Genomic DNA, 20,730 nt, shown 5'->3' with positions numbered 1-20,730 from the left:
AAATCTAAGAAAGAATAAGTTTTAGGGTTCTTCCCAAAGCCCTGGAAGGAGCCCCAACAATGAATTTGCATGGTCATTTGCTTTGTAAAATTTGCAAAAGTAAGATATTTTAAACACAGCTGATTCCTCTCTGTCACAATTTCCCATATATTGGGTGGCTCTGGGGTAGCTATGGGAATCTTATGGAGGTTGAAGCAGAGATCCTCTTAGGTTGAACTATTTATGTGGTTTGCAGTCATTTCTGTGCACAGTTAGGTTATTGCTAGCCATCCTGGTGTAGGAAGGACTTCCAGGTACGATCCCAGTGTCCACCAGCACTGTGACAAAGGTGCAGGGCTAGTGGTCAGATCACAGTATGAGAGTACCCTACAGCTCCCAGCACAGGAAGTGTGCGGGTCATGGAGGAGAAACAGGGTGTGAAATGCACAAAGCCGGAAGCTAGTCTGTGGTAAGGTCTTCCCATCATTGATACAGTGAGTGGGAGATCTGGTTCACACTAGTGACTTGTCCAAATAGAAGTCTCCCCCTATCAGGAATAAATAAATAAATTTAAAAAGTAAAGGAAATAATGAAGCATACACAATTATACACATACCGTCATTATAATTTTGTCTTTATTGAGACAGAGATTTGGGTGCAGGTGGTTTCTTTGGGAAACCAGCCCCCAAAGTGGGAACAAGGAAGTGAGAAGAGTGACACAAGGAAGGAGGAAGAGTCATTTAAGGCAGTCACTCCTGTGAGCGAAGGGGGCCGATTCTGCTGACACCCCCTAGAAGCACACAGAAGACTTTCCCAAACTAAGCACTAGAGGAAGAGGCTGGCGCCTGTATTTATTGCCCCCTGCTACCCCGGGCTGGAGCTGTCCCACCCCTGGGGCTGTGTCAGGCGAGCTCCTGAGGACAGAGTGTAGAAAGATGGGGCTGCTTGAGCTGGGATGCTGGCAGCACAGAGACGGACCCCCATACCCATGGCTGTGATCAGAGATGGGCCGGGGGGTGACACACCAGTGAGAATATGGTGCAGTAGAATTGAACAGAATTCCTGAGCTTATATGGATGCAACGCTTTAACAGCACCACAAATAGGGAGTGTGTCTTTAATATGTCCCACATAAAAGAAATTTGATAGAGGTCTTCCTAGTTTGCCAACCATCCTAAAAATGTACACGACTTTACCAATAATGAGTTCTGTAGCTGAAACTAACTCTTCTAAGCTATCAAAAGCAAGCAACAAATTTTATTTTTCTGTTCTAACTATAGACAGGGATATCACAAAATCATTGTTATAGGAAGAGGCGATCAGATTATGCAGCCAAAGAATGCAAGGACATCTTTTAAACAAAGAAAAATTGTCATGTTTTCCCTTGACTTTGTGGGGTGTATGGTATTTGTCAACTTTTACAAACTGTAATCTGTTGTGATTTCTTTTCTCATTCTAAATAAATATTCAAGTTTGCACCTAATTTTGTGTTTACAGTTTTGTGTTCTGGTGTGAGAGTCCTTGGCAGCCAGTCAACAGTCTTCTGAGGAAGAGCCATCTTTAAGAAGTCAACCACAGAGGGAGGGCCAGTTCCCTGGCACGCCAAGACCCTGGGTAAGTTGCTGAATGTCACTAGATTTCTTATTTGTTTTTGGAACAACTAGTCATTCAAAGGCACAGATAGATACCCTACTGCTTGGAATGGCACTCAAAGCACTCTATTAAAGGTTATCTGAGGTTCAGCTGGAGGGGGCTGATCCCAGAAGCACACACAGTCACACCGTCATTTAGATAAGCTCTTAAATGAGAGAAAAGCACTTTGCAAAGATGCTGCTAAAGAGGTTCCTGTGAGTTTGTGACTCAGCAGCCCCAAGCCCGTTTGCTGGATCCATTTACCCAAGTTTCTGTCTCCCTGAGCTCCCTGGGAGCATGTGTCCCCGAGGGACTCAGTGCCCCCCTTGGTCTCCGAACACCTGCTCAATCTGCGGGTTGAACGGGTTCTCCTTTCCCAGGATCTGGGGCCACTGGAGCTGCACCTTTTTCCAGAAGTGATCTGCCACCAGCTGTAAAGCCACCTGCAAGAGAGCACCCAAATGAAGAGTAAAAGGGAAATTATGACAAAGAAAAGGTGTTTCCAGTGAGATTTACTCTATTCTTTGTGTGGTGGACAGACTCCAAGATGGTTCCTCAGGTGGGGCTGGGTCCTGAAGGAGGCTGTGAGCAGGGGGAGTGTGGCTGGAGGGCCAAGGGGAGGAATTGTTGGCTTAGTTCACAGCAGGCCTGTCTCTGGCTCGCCCAGCCTGATGCCCACTCTCTGGTTCATTGTTGTACATCCTTTTGTTCACGATGTCAGCAGGATCTATTCTTGGTTGTTCAGTCCTGTGGCTTGTCGTTAACATGCCTTTGATGAGGAGTCTTTCTCTGCAGATAATGCCCTCATTTAGCAAATGGGGCCTGGAAAGGCCTCCAGGGCCCAGATGGCTACATCTCCACAGTGGGGGAGGGGGGGTTAAGGCTGAAGGATAAGAGAAATGTGATTGCTGAGGGCCTCGGAGGGGAGCACTCTGTTCAGGGAAGATGCTCAGGGATGTCCTTGACTTTATGAGAAGCACATGGACATTGTCTTCAAAGGGCACATCGCGTTCATTCCAGTGAGCCGTGCCGCCTGCTCCCTGTGATGTAGGGCAGCCCTCTTCCACTCTCTGGGCCGAAATTCTCTCATTTGCAAAATGAATAAATGATCTAAAGACCTATCTGGGTCTCAACTGTGTATAAGATTTTAGCAATTGTTAGAAAAAACTAGAACTAGTGAAGTCGATACATTAAATATCCTCAGTATTTTAATATGTTCCTGAGCCTTCGGAGGTGGACCCCAGATTCCATCCACCCAACAATATAATCGTGATCGTATCCGTGTGGTGTCTAGAACAGACACACCCCCAACTGCCCCCCCACAACACATACCACACACACACACACACCCTCACGTACCAAGCCCCACATACACACATACCACACACATACATACCCCCTACTCCCAAACAGGCTGACTGTCAAGCTAGCAGGTTTCCAAGAAGGGTCTGGTCGTCTCTCACACACTATGCGATCAGTGTCTTTGCAAACAGAGGACTTCTTGTGGGCTGTGTTTCCTGCTAGTTCTCAACAAAGTAGGCTGCTTCCAGGTCTGTGAAAAATTACTAGTTCTTCTTTTTTGTTTTTTTTGCCTTTCAACTTGATACCCCTAAGCAGTCTTCCTAACAATTATGTGGTACCAAGGCATTTGTGGTCATTTATTTCCCAGTCTAAATTAATAAGGGAGGAGAGGGGGGTGAGGATAAGAAAAGGAAAGTTAAAATGCAGGAGCTCAGATTTGAGCGTGTGGTAACTGTCTGACTTGAAAGCAACTGGTTGGCTGCCACTCTACTGGAGATTAAACTGTTTATGAGTGTGCACTGCTAATATTTTGGATCTGAAATGAGAATGGCATTGTTATTACTAAACTAGAGACGTGATAGAATGGCCCACTATAATCATTCATTCCTCTGAGAACCGTTTACTGAGAGCACCTACTGTGGGCTTTTCTCACAACCAGCCCCCTCCTGTCACTCCCGTGATGCACTGCACAGGCCAAGGCACTGCCATCCTCATCTCTCCCAGTGAACTGTTCTTTGAACACAGGCATCTTTTGTGGTTCCCTATTCACAATTAAAAGTATCAAAGCGATACCTATTCACCTGAGAAAAAATTTAAGATAACTGAGCAAAAAGAGAAAAACAGAATAAAAGTTATCTTAATTATAATACAGATAGTCACTCTTAACATTGAGTGTAGAGCCTTTGGGAGGCCTGCACACACGCACACACGCACACACACACACAAACTGGATCCTTCTGTAAATACCATTTCATAATCTGCTCTTTTTGAGGTATAGTTTACACACAGTAAAATTAACTCTTTTTGGTAAGCAGTTCCACGCGTGTTGACAAATGCATATGGTTGAGGAATCATCCCAGCAGTCTATAATCTGCTTTTATTTCCTTTGCTCTATATTACAAACATATTTCTGTGTCACTAAAGGTAGATCAATATCGTTTTTATTCGCTGCACAATACTCCATCAGATAGATGCAAGCTAATTTATTTCACTGATGGAGATTTTTTTACTACACATCTCCCTAACACCTCCCCTCAGTACAGGGCATGGAGACAGTTTCCTCCTGCCAGTGCGCACATCATCTGCAGCACCGGGTGGGGGTGGGGGTGGTTCACAGGCTGCCTCATTCACTAACCCTGCTGAACACATACATGGAATGAAACCTGGTCCAACATGAGGCTCTGGTTAAGTGGAACATTCTGGTTAACAGAGGCAGGCCCTTCCTGGTCTCTTCCTTTGCAGTTGCCTCGGCTGCCTGTGCTCTTGCAGGGCCCCAGCAGCAGAGAGTCCAGATAGTTGCCCTGTGGGCGGTGCTGCTTCTGTCCAGACATCGCTGCCAATTCGAGCAGGTGTGCCCTTCCTCCGGGTAAGTCCCCGTGTGACAGGCCCTGGTGTTGTTCTGCAGGCACCCCTGCACCCCAGTGCTTCTGTGGGGCACTGCCACCCACCTGTCTGCCTGCTGCTGATGGTCACTGGTCCACTGCAAAGGTTCCTCTCGTTCCCCTTGGACACTCTCATAGAAGAGGCGACAAAGCAGGGCAGCTCAACACCCCACTGTCTTATATAAGTTTCTATATAAGCAGCAGCTCTTTCAGGTTTTACCTGCAGCCCCTGATCCCCCTAGGATTCAGGCATGGGTCCACGGAGAGGGCAGTGGGAGGGGAGAGACTTGGTATCATTTCTTGATTAGGACCTTGGTGACAGCCACCATATGGCTTTTAGAATTTTTTCTCCCTTCTGATGACAATTTAGAATCGAGCCATGCTTCTTTGCCTAACCATAGTTATAAGTTCTTCTTTCGGAGAGTACCTGGCCTTCCAAGCAAATCGTGTCAGATCCAGCCCACATGCTCACGATATTCTCCCATCTCCAGGCATGTCAGAAGCCCAGCAGTGGTCAAAGCTGGACGTAATCTGGGATTCCTCCACACTCCCATTTTGTAAGCTAATTGTATGTGTTTTGCTACAAAAATAGAACTCTTAAGACAACCGTAAAACAAACCCTAAATAGTAACTACATTTTTGTAATATTTTTAGAGACTAAATGAATTCAGAGCAAGTCTGTACAGATTTCACCAACAATTTATCATGACTTGATACCTTTTAAGTTGAACTCTTGCTAAATTTAACTCTGGAATTCTACCAGACCAAAGTTAAAAATCCACTCTGGATTTATTTTTCCTGCAGGAAGAACGATTCCAGGCTACCTCGATAAGAAATTGCTTTTAAATACCTGCAGGGAATCCCTCACCACAGGGAAGGCATGGCTTTACTTCTCTGGCCTCTTACTCTGCCCAGAAACAGAGTCTATTAGGCCTGGTTACTTTCGGTCCCAATTAATTTTAAATTTGTAAACTTACAACATGACAGTGGTATAAGACGTATTTAAACACATGTAAGGAAAAATATGACTCGGTGTGTCACCACCAAAACCACTGCTGCTAGTTGGTGTCTAAAGCAAACTGAGCAGACGTGGTCCCTGATGCACTGGCAGGGCCACCCTAAGTGACTGTTTGAAGGTTCCCTGGCCCAGAAGGCCCTCCCTCCTCTCTCCCCACCGCCAGCAGAGCTGCCTTTTTTGAGGGATTCCACAAGTCTGCCTAGGACCTTAGGCTCCCAGGGGCTTTCATGTTGAGACAAATAAAAACCCAGAGGCTATTAACTTATTTAAAGCCAGTGCACTGATTTTATATCTGATGTCGGCCTCCAGCAGACAGTCTACAGGGTTCAAGACTCAAGAAAGGAGGGGCACTGATGTCATGGAAAATTCACTGCCTGCAGGAAGAGTTTGAAGAGGATGATTTGAGGTTCTACCTGCAAGATGAGCGGAGAGGAGGCTATTTTGCAGAAAGCTTTGTTGGATGAAGCTTCTAAGGCAGGAGATGTCAAGGATGTTTGGCTAGGTGGTCCTGGCATAGCCAAGGCAACTGGACTTGATGTATGTTTGTGGCTCTTTTAATATTTTCTGTTTACTATTGTCTGATTTTAGGCTTAGAGATCCTTTAAGTGCCTTTTCAGATACTTAACTTTGCAAAGGTTTTAAAAAGTGGGCATTTGAACAGGTAGAGTTGCTGTAGCTCCCCGAGGCCATGAATCTGGGTCCTGGGCCTTTTCTTTTGGGGTCCTGGGTCTTTGCGATGATATTTCTTTTCTAAGATGAACTTTCTTTGCATTTTGTCAGCAGTTTGACTGCTGTTCCCAACTCTCTGCTACATTTGCTTTCCCTGGAGGCATCCGATGATCTTCTAGGTCTTTCTAGTGGGTCCTTCTGTGATCGGCAATGGTTCCCACCTTTCACATCTGTGTAATCCCTCTCCTTCTGAGCATGGTGGGACTTGTAACTTCCTTTTAACTTCTAGAATACGGCAAAGGTGCTGGGATGCTGTTACATGCAGTGGTGACTTCTGCCTTGCTAGCAGATTGCCTCAGTTGCCATTTTGGCTTGGACTCATTGTTGAAGCAAGCTTCCACGTTGCAGGGCAAACCACGGGTGGCTTCTGAGCAACAGGCCTCAAGGAACTAAATTCACCCAACAAACTTGTGCTTGGAGGCTGATCCATGTCAAGCCTTCAGATGAGACCCAGCCCCGGCAGACACCTTGATTGCAACTTGGGAGAGACATTGGAGCAGAGGACCCAGCTAATCTGTGCCTGGATTCCTGGCCCACAGAAACTGTAAGCTAAGAAATGTGTGTTGTTTTTAAGTAATTCGGTATGCAACAGTAGATAACGAAAACACCTTCTCAATCTTCATCCTCGGTCTATTTCTTCATAATTTGATCCCTTTGGCCAATCTCATCCCTGCCATTCTCTCCAGCTCTCAACTAGTGGCTCACCATTCCTCACAGTTGAAAAGGTCCAACCCCATACAGACTTTATGTGATCTGTCCCTGAAAACGTCTCTTGATCCTCTCTCTCAACTCCACTCTCGGCTCTCTGTCCCAGTCACACGGAAGCACTTTTCTCTCCTCCTGTGTGCCGTGTGCCGAGCTTTCTTTCCTGTTCAAGTCTTTGCCCTTGCACTTTCCTTTGCTCACAACACTTTCTGCAGCCCTCCCCCTCTTCCTTTCACTTGACTAGTTCATGGTCTTAGTTCTGAGTTAGCTCCTCTGAAAACCTTTCCTAGCACCCCTCTTCCCCAGAACGCCCCCACAGCATCTGTGTTTGCACAGCTGGAGGCACTGACCACTTTATGTTTAATTATGTATTCACATGTCATTCTCCCACTCTATCCTGTCATCTCCTTAAATGGCCAGGTTTCCTGTTCACTCCTGAGTGCTCACTGTGTTTGATACGAGGTAGGCGCTCAATAAATGTCCTTGGATGGCAATTTGACACCAAGACCGTTCAGCTTGATATACATGATAACCAGGCAAGCTTTAGGCATATCTATCCATTGTCATCCATGTTAGATGTGGCTCTGCCACTGTTGCACACTGTGCCACCCACTCCCAGCATGTGAGCAAATCTCTCAGGAATAACTTAAGATTACGGACAGCATTCAGCCATTTTCAGCTTTTGACTCTTGTTCTCAACAGTCAGTTATTGGCAAAGCTGCTCGAGTGCAAAATAGAGCCCCAGTTTGACAGACTTTGAACCCTGGTATCATTTTAAGAGTCAAGGACAGAATAGTCTTTTGATAGATCAGACAGATATGTCCCAAGGGCTAAAATAAAGCTGTCCTAACCCTCTTCTTTTTCATATGTTCCTTGATTACTCCCTCTCTGACCATCATCTCTTATCCCCATTCTCTCTAGAACCAGAAGGATAAAAGTCTGTGGTGAACACAGAACAACAAAATCACTACCTAATTACTGCCAGAAAGAAGGTCTCCACGTTAACTATTTTAAAACCAAAGATGTCATTTTTTTAGTGTGAGTGGGGCACACTATAATATTTAACCAGCTTCTAGCCAATAATTCTCTTGGATCAAGCCATCTAAGTGATACACAGGGAAGTCAGATATTCTGAGATGTATTCCTTAGATTTTGGGGGCTGTGGTTATTTAAAACAGTAAGCTGGGCATTTCGTGCTCACTTGAACATTTCCCCAGCATTTGTGGGACCCCACTGTCTGTCCATCCCCCTGTTGATGGAGTGGGGCTCTTCCTCTTTAAGACAGTTCTTATCCCTGCCCACGGGTACTCACTGGGCTCAGAGCTTGGAGGGGAGGAGGTCTGTGGTTCCCTGCAGGCTTCTGAGGGGATGATCTGCCCTCCTGTGGCCTGGCTGGCCACGGAGAGCAAGGCGACCAGGAGCGCTTCTCGCTTTTGGACCCTTGTCAGTGCCACAGAAGCTGCATCAGAGAGACCGCAGCTGTGCAGGACTGCCTGTGGGTGAGTGGCCCATCCCTCCTGCAGAGGATGGGCTCTCAAAATGTTAGAAGTGGCAGAACCACTCTCCCACTTCTTTTTCTATTTTTTATATAAAATATCAAGAGCAAGTCCAGTATGTAGAACAGGTAAAAGTGGAGCTTCCCTGGCTGAAGCCAGGATCACGGACGGGGTGAGGGCGGGAGGAGACAGAGCCCCACCTCCAGCCCCCCTTGCTCTGTGAAGAGGCCAGAGTAGAACTACTTTCCAGAATTGTCCCTTCGAATCCTCAGTGAGAAACAGCTCATACTGCAGGATATTGCTAAGGACACTGTGTTCCCCTCTTACAGTTCTCCTTCTTTTCTAGAAGGATCCACAGAAGAAATTCTCACAGTCCTCACTTCCAGGAATCCTTGTGTGTGTGTGTGTGTGTTTTTTTTTTTTATTATTTTTTTTTGGAGGGGTGGGTAATTAGGTTTATTTATTTATTATTTTTAATGGAGGTTCTGGGGATTGAACCCAGGACCTCGTGTATGCTAGGCATGCACTCTACCACTGAGCTGTACCCTCCCCGCTTGTGTGTTTTTTGTTTTGTTTTGTTTTGTTTTGTTTTTTGGAGTACTTTATTTATTTTTTATTTTCTGAAGGCTCTGACTATGTCCCTCTTTGCATCACCCCTTAGAAATCATGGAGCTGATTTCATAGGCTCTTAGTGGCAGTTTCTCAGGACGTCCTGGGACACCTCTTATGAACTGTAGACATTAAGTCAAGAAGCCAGGTATCATTTCTACCTTATTTTCTTTGTACTCTGATTTTCACTTTATTATTTACTGTTTTATTTATATTTTTATCCTTTAAATCTAATATAACTTATACTTACTAATCTACCTTACACATGTGTGTACATCACCTCAAATGCTTTCTGGAATAAAACAGGATAAAAATGGATGCATAATTATATTAAAAAATAATATAACCAATAGCCTTCAGCAACCATCGTTGTGACTGCACTTACCTCATTGGGGTGGAATCCATCAACGGGTTCGATGAGCTGCCAGGGCTGCCCGCCTCTCTTCCGCCACTCCTCCGTGACTGCAGGACACACAAGTGTGATTGCACGCGTGCGCGCACACACACGGTTAGAGACACTTCCACAAGCAGTGGTCAACAACCAAGAGCAAGGACTGTGAAAAAGGCTCCTTCCAGGCAGATGCTCACCCAGCCATGGCTGCCTCTGAGTCATTATCTCAGGCTGGGGGCTTTCTGAACAGAAATGGTCTTTCCATTGCATCCTTTTCCTCTCTAACTCTTGAAGAAAAATGTGTGAGACTGTTGCATCAATTTGTATAGTGAGGAGGGCAGTGGGGGAAGGGTGGGCTCTAAGATATTCAACATCGATGTAAGTCCATCTCATTTCTCAGTGGCCAGGGGCACAATTTCAGGAGCAGGAGGGGAAAATTAAACATTTTGTTAACATCTCTTTTCATGGGCTGCCATTTCCAGACACTGCCTGCATATGTCCAGCAATCGGCATTAAAATCCACATAGTTCGTCAGAAATAGAATTATGTAAAGTAATCTCGACATTGCATTTAGGGTGAGTATGGCTACAGGGAAAACGTTATGAGCCCCCAAATGATGAACAACAATAAAACTGTCCTTCAATGGGGGTGAGAGACCAGGAATGTCAGTTGCCCCAAGGCAAGAGCACAATGAACTCTACATTGTAACACGATACAGTCAATAAGAACTCCTCAAGGAAATATCAAATCCCTAGAGAGCCTCCAGAGGGAAAAATCTGCAACCTGCCACCCGCAGTGCAGCCCACGCCCACACTTCCCCAGTGGATCCTACCCTTGGCCATCCATACCCTGTAAAATGCAGAGCCCTGGGGAAGCTTGTCTGGCCCTAGCTTCAGTTTGCCTGGCTCTTCCATTATTTAGGTGTGACCTTGGGATCAGACTTACTGATTCAGGTTCAATTCTGGCTGCTCCGCCTTTCCCCCTGGACCTGACACTTGAAGCATCTGTGGGTCCCAGACTGCCCTCCTGAGTGTGTCATGCTCTCCAGCCCAGCCCTGCTCATCCTGGCTCACCTGCCAGGTGATCCCCCAGGCTTGGTTCAGGCTGTTCCTTCTCCCCCTTGGCTTAAGGAGTAGGACTCTTTTTAAGGGGATCTGGGATTTTTACTTTCTGACTTTATGCTGATTCTCTATCTGAGCCACTTCCAATCTGAACACCCCACCAATTACCCGTAATGGAGAACTGAGCATTCAGAAGTTTCTTCAAATAGAGAGTCAGTGTCACCCCTACTGAGCCCCCTCAGTGCTTTTTGTCCTTTTGTATGATGTGTCTCATCTCTGCCTTGCAGTCCCACAGGGTTTGCAATACAAAAATCAGCAATGATGTGGAAAGGCCCAGCCCAGGTGAGACTCCCTGTCCCCTCTGTGGCTTCAAAAATGACCTAACTTCCATTCTACTTGTGTCCCTTTACTTCACCCAAGCTTTCTATGAACTTTTCAGCCCTTTCTGCTTCTCCCCTTATTTTCAGTTTGGTTTTACCTTACGTTATACAAATGTTAAAAAGAGAAAGAAAAGAAAGAATGAAAGAAAATCTCAATCGGATGTTAAGAAATTCCCAGACCATGTTAAAAAGACAATGGAAATCTAAGCCAGTGGAGACCTCAGGAGGCCTGCTGAAAAGTTGTGAAGAGTTGGATGAATAAGACAGGAAGGTTGCATTAAAGAGACAGACAGCAAGCTGTGGGCCTGGACCACCCACACATGCTCTGACCCAGTGGAAGCAGGAAGTTCCTTACAACACTTTCTGACTCTTCACCTTTGCAGTGAAGATTGAGTCACAAAGTGAATCTAAACAGTGTGCCTTCACTGGCAAGAGAACATTCAGAAAGGAATTATAGTGATCTGGAGGTCTGGAAAATGCACAGTGGAAAGCAAATTGGAGCCCATAAAGAAAACAGTTTAAGCCAAGATCGTATTCCTGGAGAGAAACGTTTGCTAGGAGCTTCATATTAAAAAGGCCGGACTTCCTTACATGCATGCTTCCTCTAGTGTGACTGAGTGCTGGCACCGAGGCTTAAAGTTAGCCTAGGCTGTTTCTGTTTTGATTTAAATTTTATGTGCTAACTACCAAACTAAAAAAACAAAAACAAAAACTACAGCTCTTAAAGAAAGGGAGAGGTGGTGACAGATATTACGTACTTCATGGAACAAATGGACATAATTCAGTCATCAGAATTAATGACTGTTTTTCAAAATCAGAAGGGATGGTCATTCCTTCTACTCCCTTTAGAGGCCTGAACAATCTCACAATGTAGGGACTATGATAAGAAAACTGAGGAACAAAAGCATAAAGTAAAGGGATATTTAGTTGCCAAGTTTTACAAGGGAGCAGGGGCATACCCTGGGTGGGGGTGGGGCCAGTGGGAGCAGTCCATGTTCTACTGTCACCATACTCCAGTGATCGAAACCATGTCAGGGGTAACATAGTCCTCCCTGCCAGGAAACATGTTCCTGCTCCCCTCTGCCACGTTAGTGGACACTACAGGGAGTCCATCCTTTAAAAGAGCTGGCTTATCATATAAAATAATCCAGTAAGTATTAAAAAACGTATCAATGCTTATCAAGTCTGCAGTCAGTCTATTTACAGTGGAAAACATCATTTTATCACGTGATTACTGTGTCTGTGAGGGTTACCAGTCATTGAATATCTGCAGATGTCAGTATTATAACACTTGCAGGAAGAGTCAGTAACTCACAGGCAAGAGTTTAAGGTTTTACCTGTATTATGACCAGTGCTAGACAGAGTGACCCTTTTTAGTTTGTTTATCTCAGGGTGAAATTGTGCTTTCTAAAAATAAATACAATACCAGACAGTGGTTTCTGTTTCTTCCCTGATTGACTTTAGAGTGGGAGGTCCAAGCAGGGTAGCATGGTAAGTTGATCAGTTTCATTCCTACCTGAGACCATGATTAAAAGTAGGTAAAAGAATTCCTATTTGTTTTCTGGAACACCTGAATTAAAGTTCTTGGATGATCCTGAATGATCTCTTGGGGTTCAGCATATAATATATTTTATTTGTAAAGTTGAAGAAACTCTGCTAATGACCAGTTCTTCAGAGATCCAATAGAAGGAGAAGGTTCATAGAACCCTTGGTAGCTCCTTGATGAACAGTAACATTAATAAATATTTTAAAAGAGAAATCTGAACTCCGGTCAGCACCCTGAAGTCACTGGTTGTTCTCACAAACATACACATGGGGGGAACTAAGAACCAGGTTTATGCCAATTGAGTTGTCTTAGAAACTGAGGGCAGCTGGTGATATATTTAAGGTGTCAGTGGAAAAAATGGACTTGTCAGTTAAGTGGCATTTTCCTTCCTCTGTCTGGGAGGTGTGGTAAAGACGAAGAAAAAGGACATCACCTGCTCAAGCTGTCATTTCCCGAAGGGAGGAAAAATTGCTGCCTCTATTTAGTCCATAACCAGTTAGAGGATGAGTCAGCAAGAGACAAAAAAGAGCCTTTGGGGGATGAGCAGTCATCTCATCTTTCGGTGCTGGGCTGAGGCTATCAGAGTGGAGAACAGATAGGTCTCGTGTCTGCCCTCAAGGGACAGGGACTCTCAACTGTAATTGCTCTGCCACAGGGTGTAAAATTGTAAATTTCATATGAAAAATACTTGTGATGCAATCGTCCGCTCAACTACAGTACAGAAATGAGAGCAGGGATTTTCGTGTGACTACTAAGACTCCAGACTTAATAAGCGACTCTATAGGGTTTTTATTTCTGATGAAAGGGGGCAGTGTGATAATGAGATGCATTTCTACCATAGCCACCTCTGAGGAACTCAAAGAGATCCAGAGGCATGACTGGTGATGGGAGAGGGGCTAGACACTGAAAGAGAATAAACATCTATTATCCATCTGTCGTAAGCCCTGGAAGAATGCAGTGGGTGCTTTACATACACTGATGACGCGGGAGGTGGGAGGATGTCTGCTAACAGGTACTGGAGTCCTTTCTATATTACAAGTGTTGTCTCAGCCCTTACACAGTCCCCAGGGTTTAGTTATTACTACCTTCTACAAAAGAAAGCAACACCTGAATGGTTAATTTGCTTGAGGTTATTAGCTATTCTGTGTCTGAGTTGGGATAGGAACATAGGTCTACCTGGTTGTAAATGCTGGGCTTTTTGTATAATTGCCTATTACCTACGTGAGTTAGACCAGATTTCCAGGATGGTGAGCTACTCAGGTGTGGGAGGTGACCCATGGAGATGGGTGTGAGAGTCGATGCCCCCTCTGCCTGCTCTGGAAGGCACTAAAATCTCAAGGTAAGAATTCCCTTTGCAGTTGTCTAACACCAGGTGTAAGGCAAGACCTTCTCACAATTCCTGATAATTAGATAAAAATTCCAGCTCTTTCAGAAGTGGACGTGGTGGTATGTAGACATTAAAAGCATGATGCTGTATCAGATCGCAGGGCACCATTTCCTCTGCCTCCACTCTCTCTCCCACTGTGTCCATTTACCACTAGTGGAGACAAACTTCATATGGAGGTGAAGAAGGCCCTGAACCAAAATTGGATCCTCACGTGTATTTTTAATAAATGTCAGGAAATTACAAAATCTCAGGAAATTCCTTGAACTGTTGATGAGAACTGCCAGACGAGAAATATCTAGGAGGTTTCTCAGTAAGGTGGCCAACTGCCATGTTGATGCAGAATGTTCAGTTCAGTTCAACTAAACTTTTTGCTTTTTTACTACATTTATTGTTGTGAGGACCAGAACGGGCTGAGGAACCTCTGCTTCCAAGCATGTGGACTACTGACCAGTACTGGGTCAGGGATAAAGCTTTTCCCCCTGTATCTTTCACGAGGAGAAGGACTCCTCTGTTTTGTTAACGATATTCCTAGCACCTACACAGCACATAGTAGCGCTTAGTAAAAATCTGATGAATAAGTGACTAAAAAGTCTTAATCTTGGCACATAATAGGAGCCCTATTTATTAAATTTTAACATTCATATGGATTATCTGTAAATTATGTACAGATGCAGATTCTGATTAGGTAGGTCCTAATTAAGAGTGGGGCCTGGGCTTCTGTATTTATAACTAGTGTCCAGGTGTCTGGATGCTGCTCATTCTGAACCATGTGTTGAGTAGCAAGGGTGTGAGACAATGGTGCTCTTTCCTGGTGCTGGCTATGTACCAGGTGTGGCATCAGGAAGATGACACGTGATTTCATACAGTCATCACAAAGACTTGTTATATAGATATGGTGACCCCATTTCCAGGTCTGGAAAGGAGAATTTAGGGAATTGTCAACAATCCCAAAGATAATAAATGACAGAGCTAGAGATGACTGTGGAAAATGAAAAAGTCTCATGTGAATGTTAGGCATTATTATATTTTTAATAACTTTATCTATATTCAAGGTTGATGATGATCAGAGAACACTTGGTGGTGCAGTCGTTTATACCAGGAATTCATTAATGAAGCTTTAACTCTGCATTTTAATGAGAGGTTATTTATCAAAATGTCTCTCCCCATGAGAGAAGTATGTATCACCTAGGCAGGAAATCTAGTTAAGGGCGATCAGTCTTGTTGAAAAGATGTTCAGAATTGAAGTACTAGACTCTACAATGCGAAACATGTCAGCTAATGTAATGTTTCCTAAGTCATGATGGCCATCTGCTTCATCCCAGATGATGGGGCTGGGGGAGTTGTGGTGGGGAGACAGAGATGATAAACTGTATGACAAATCATCCATCCTTTGCATACATTGTAAAGCTTTTCATTAGCATCGTCTCAGCTGGCAGTCAATCAGCAGAGGCTTTTCTCTTATCACATTAGTGCTTAGCAATGAAAACGGGACTGAAAGGATTAAAATCAATAGATAATAATTTTTCAGAGTCCAGATGTAAAGGATAGATCAGTAGCTCCAGTAATCATGTCTGCTTCCTTACGGCCACTCATTTGTGACCCCAGTGTTTGGACAGAATGCTGGGAAAGAAACAGTAATGTTCTTTCCAGAAAGCTGGGATATAGGTGGTCCACTTTGCCATGGGCAGCTGAAGCCCCTCCCTCTGCGACTCTGATTAGCTTCCTCATCTGTGGGGTCTGGGAATCTGCATTGTTTTGAGTCCTCAGGTAATCCAGTGCCCAGTAGGAGAGACACTGCCTTTTCCTTCATTCCCGTCACATTCATCTTTAGCCCGTCTGTAAGCGGGGCATTGCTGAACTGTCAAGAGTTAAGTTAGGTGATTCCATTGACCTGTTGGCTCCCAGCCCAAAGCTATTTCCAACTGGCCACTGGCTCTGTGTCTTCAAGGATTCTAAAATAATGGTGAAATAAGGAGGTGATGCTGAGCTTCTGCCTTTCCAGAAAGAGTCTCACACTTTATCTTTTTGCAATACTCAGAGCTATTAATGTGTCCGAATGGGCAGAAGCCACCTGCCCAATCTACTGCCTGCTGGCTTGTAAATAAACGCCTTGCCCAGGCAGGCTCTAAACGGCAGCCGCTGCTTTTGTCTTATGTCAATACATAAACCAAGCAAAACTTACTTTCTTGGAAGTCAAAATCCATGTAGAAAAGATTGAAGTTCATAAATTTCTTGCTGGTTGCAATTTTTTTCAGCGTAACGGAGAGTTGTTCTGCTCTCTGAATACAAAGGAAACGGAGAATCTCATGAAACCAAGACTTAGGCTTGAGGGAGACAATTCAGGCAGAACAAAGAAATCAATAGTCCTCACCCCCACTGCAAGCCATCCCCAGAGAGCAGCTCTGCACATGAAATTCTGTTCTTGCACAAGTGGCCAACGAACACACAAAACTGTTAAAATTCATTAGGATCCAAATCAGTGCAAATTACAGTAACAAGATACCACTTTCTCCCGATGGGATTGCAAAGAAAAGATGAACAGTCATGATAATAAAGAAAATTGCCATGGGACATGCAACTGAGAATGTCAATTTGTTTAACCTTTCTCAAGAGCAATTTGGTGATATAGATCAAATCTTTACACACAGCGTATTCTTTGACCTAATAATTTTCTAGGAATTTGTCTTGAGGAAATAGACATGGTACACAAATACATTTGTCTTCATATATACAAAGGTTCATCACAATGCTATTTATCATAGTGGAAAATGGAATCAACCCGTATGTCCAACACCAAGGGATGAAATAAATCATGGTACGTTCATATGCTGTCTACTCTAAAATGATTAAAAAATTATGATGTGGAGGAATAATTATGAACATCAGAAGGCAGCAAACAATATGTATAGTATGATACTAGGTAGGCAGAAACCCAAAAATGTTTGTAAAATATTGGACACACACACACATTAACTTTGGATGATGGGTTTTTGAGTGATTTTTGTTACTGTCTTTTGTGCTTTTTTACAATCTCCAAGTTTTTTTTAATTGAAATATATTTATATTTATAAAAAAGACAATAAATTCCTTACAAAGAGATTATTTACTATCCATGAAATAAATGTGGGGAACAGTGGGTTTTCTCAGAGAAGAGAGGAGGGCTCTGGGGCACCTGGCCCTCTCTTACCTTGGGAAAACTCCAGTCATATGTAGGGCTAACCTTGCTCACTTCTCTCTGCCTCTACAAACATGATGGACCAGCTTTCAAAGGTGTCGTGTGTGTGTGTGTGTACGTACACGCATGTATTCGTTCAAGAGAGACAGGCACACACAGAGACAGTGACTGAGAGACACGGTAAGAACAACAGACCCAGGATGAGGCAGAAGGAGGGAGACCCACGTTCTCCTGGCTCCTCAAACATCCGGGAGTTTGATTTTTTAATTCACCAGCTTGGAGGCCATCGCCCTGCCAAAATCCCATCTCCACCGAAAACACTGCAGCAAACACAGACCATCAAAGACGGTATCAAAGGGCCTGCGACAGTCCTACCTCTGAAGTGAGAGTCCGGAGCGTCTTGTTGGAAGACATCCAGCCGTGGCAGGGGCTGACCTGGGAACAGGAAAACACTTCGATTACAGAGTAACAGCGCCGGGCGTGGGGGATGTGGCCTTGGAACAAGTCACTGTGAGCTCACCTGGAGACAGTTGAGGAAGGAGTAGAAATGCGCGTAGGTCACGTCCTGATTGAGCTGGCCTGGAAAACAGAGAGGTCTGACATGTTGCAGACACTCAGATATAACAGCCAACTGGGACCCTGGAGGGTGGGCCTGCCTCCCTTGCACAAGGCTGGCGCCTCCGGGGACCTGCCCTGGTTTGCAATAGCGTGGCTCTTGAGATGCCTGTGCTTTCCTTCTTTCTGAGCCCCTCTAGAAATTCAGACTCCGAGTTGAGGAGGGGCCGTAAGGAGTTTGTTCCCATCTTGAGCTCTTGGCATGAGCTCTGGCAGGGTGTGAGGGGCCCGACCTTATCCAGACCCCAGGTGGAGGGACCAGAACACCACTAACAAAGGACCTTGAAGAGCAGGGGCTTTCTCTTTGCAATGGTATAAACGCCAAGTCCTCGTGGGGCGCAGGGAGACTTCAAAGGTGATAGTTGACCAAACCCTCCTATGTTTATGAAACACTCAAGTCTGACCCAATTATGCTATGCTGAGGGCCTGCCAGGATATTGGAGTTTCTGAAGGTCTGGCCACACACTGCCATGCAGTTTGATGAAGGGAAGGTCTCCCCAACTGCTTGGGGAGGCTATCACACTATATCCCTGCATGGCCCAGCAGTTATCTTATTTGAGCCCTAATGAGTAGAGAGGTTTCATTTTTAGTGCAGATTAAAGAGGTACATAAAAATAAAGGTTGTAAGCACCAAATGTGAGTCCATCCAGAGCCTTGCCTAACACCCAGTGCAGACCCCGAATCTGCGGGAGTTATTTATTCTCTCTACTCACCTCCCCCCACCCCCACCCCGCCCCGTCCCTTCCAGCACGTCCACCCCGAGAGGCAATTCAACTCTCAAGCTGTGGCACAAAATCCAGGCTCTCGGAAATCTCCGGCGCAAGTGATGGATGTCTCGTCCATTAACACTTCCCTCACGCTCGAAAAAATAAAGGAAAATAATAGGGCCTACCTCGGAGCGAGGAGAAAGATTGAAGGTGATAGCACACAGTCTTATTTTTCACTTAGACCTCAGATCATTTAGACTGAAAGATAGATTCAATTTTCTTGTCATGGAGGAAAAATATATTATCTCTCTGTGTAGGTGAGTGAATCCCAGGACTGGAAAACCACAGGCTATTATCGCCATTAAAGTCACAGTGACATGCTGGGCCTTTTCTGTACTCCCTAAGTGTCTGCATTTTCCCAGGTTAGATGAATCCCAAGCCACTGGCTTCTTTCTTCACTTTCATTTTATGGGCTCCACATGGAGCCGTGAGTCCCCATCTTTCTCCAAGATACTGCTTCCCACCACCGAGGCTGCTTTCCCTCTTTTTTGGTGTGTGTGTGTGTGTTTGTAATTTGCCTCCTTTCTGTATGTGTCCCTGCCTGTCTTAGCTCAGCCCAGCTGCAGTGACTGACACCTCCAGTCTGCGCTTTTCACCGTCGATGGTCCCCAGATGACTTGACACGTGCCCCCTGCTGGCACAGCCCCAGAGCCGCCACCTTTCCTCCGCCATCTTGTTTCTTTGTTATGACTGGGGCCTTGTAATAAATCTTAGGTAGGTTGGCTGGGGCCCTGACCCCCTGCTTGGCTGTGACTCTCACCCAGTGGCCTCTCTCTCCTTCCTCCTCCCAGCGGCTGAAGTCTGTTCAACCTGAGGGAGGTGGCACCTCATGCCTGACCATGAGTAACACTCCTGTACCCTCCCCCTCCCCACCTGCCAGACTGGACTGCTCTGATATCCAGCGGGACCGGAGTTTAGCCCCCTTCTGGATGCTGAGCACTCAACTGCTGGTTCCCCCTTGGGAGCCAGTCCCACCAGAGCCTTGTTCCATCTCGGCTCACTCCCCTTTTCCTGCTGTCCTACTGCTGAAGTCCCAGCACACCTTAGGATGGGACCACAAAGCATATCCTCTTCCTGGACCTTCTCCTGACCCCTGTCCCTTTCCTCTCCATCTCCTTGGTATTCTGGCACTGGCTCTAATTGGACCAGTTTGATAGAGGAAACATTCTTAGGTGAGTAGGCAGGTCTATGGACAGGAGAGGGCGTGTTAGCTGCAGTTAGAAGATAACTGGGAAAGGTGTTTGGGTTGGTTTCCCTTCTCTTTGGTATTTCTGCCTGTTAAAGGTTAGAGTGACTCAGGCCTGGTCACGTGGAAGGTTGGTTGGGAGTGCGGGTGATGGGCTTATGGTTGAAAGACAGGGAAGAGGGAACACAGTTCCTTACGTTTTCTCCACTGATTAGAACTGCCAATTAGTCATTAACTCCTTCTTTTTATGTATGACTTTTGATGCCTGTTACTTTAATGGTATTTTTGCATACTGAGGAGCCCTGGTATAAAGACTGATCCTACCTACATACTGTACCTACATGCAAAGAGGTGCTGCCTGCGACTCCCTGGTGAGAAAGAGAATCTGGTGAAGAAAGGCGGTCACGAATGCCCAGGACAGGGGGCAGGAGGACTGTCCCACGGTGGCCAGGAATGATCAGGGCTGAGGAACACGTGTGTGTGTGTGTGTGTGTGTGTGTGTGTGTGTGTGTGTGTAAGTGGTGAGAGCCTGAGTGTGTGTGTGTGTGTGTGTGTGTGTGTGTGTGTGTAAGTGGTGAGAGCCTGAGTGTGTGTGTGTGTGTGTGTGTGTGTGTATGTAAGTGGTGAGAGCCCGAGGGCTGGCCCAGTGGATGCCGTATGCTCCCTCTGAAGATCAAAGTGTATGCTCTACCCCAGCTGGCTATGGTAGCAGCTTGTGTCTCAGTCATTTTTAAGTTCTTTAGGGCAAAATCTTTGGCATTTATTTAATGCTGGGACCATAACTGAAATTTCAGGTACCATAAAAGCTTAGTACCAGCAAAGATCAGCCACAACTCCATGAAGTATCATCTGAGTGCATTAAACCTTGGTAAAGTCACATTAATCTAGACAGGGAGGAGGCCAGCAATAAAGTGGAAGGTGTAATACTACAAGGTATTTTAAAACACATTAGGTTTCAAGTTGAAGAGTAGCTGGGACAAAATGAAGTTACCACTGATGCTTTGTGGCCGAGGCCCTTCAGGAGGGCCAGCTGCAGGCTTATTTGCGGCCAGTGATCCCAGATTTCTTGCTCACAGTCTAACCCTTCGGATTGCTCCCAGAATGCCTATGGGGGCTTGTACAAGTGTCATCGGCCCTTAGTAATTTCACTGT

At 45.3% G+C, this 20,730-nt stretch overlaps 1 protein-coding gene across 2 annotated transcripts in view; it reads right to left on the bottom strand.

Moving 5' to 3' along the window:
* Positions 1 to 596: 596 nt before the first annotated feature.
* AOAH (acyloxyacyl hydrolase) overlaps positions 597 to 20,730 on the bottom strand; it is a 153,854-nt gene continuing 133,720 nt past the window's right edge. For both annotated transcript variants that reach the window (XM_064487443.1, XM_064487444.1), the window contains 5 exons: positions 17,531 to 17,589; positions 17,386 to 17,445; positions 16,018 to 16,114; positions 9,456 to 9,532; positions 597 to 2,053 (listed from right to left, as the gene is read on the bottom strand). In XM_064487443.1, coding sequence (XP_064343513.1) covers positions 1,925 to 2,053; positions 9,456 to 9,532; positions 16,018 to 16,114; positions 17,386 to 17,445; positions 17,531 to 17,589 — 422 coding nt within the window. In that variant the 3' untranslated portion in view covers positions 597 to 1,924. The remainder of the gene's footprint in view (positions 2,054 to 9,455; positions 9,533 to 16,017; positions 16,115 to 17,385; positions 17,446 to 17,530; positions 17,590 to 20,730) is intronic.

This window comes from Camelus dromedarius, chromosome 7 (assembly GCF_036321535.1).
Source record: "Camelus dromedarius isolate mCamDro1 chromosome 7, mCamDro1.pat, whole genome shotgun sequence".
NCBI classification, from domain to species: Eukaryota; Metazoa; Chordata; class Mammalia; order Artiodactyla; family Camelidae; genus Camelus; species Camelus dromedarius.
The sequence above is the reverse complement of the archived record's forward strand: the minus strand, read 5'-3'. Positions and strand labels throughout refer to the sequence as shown.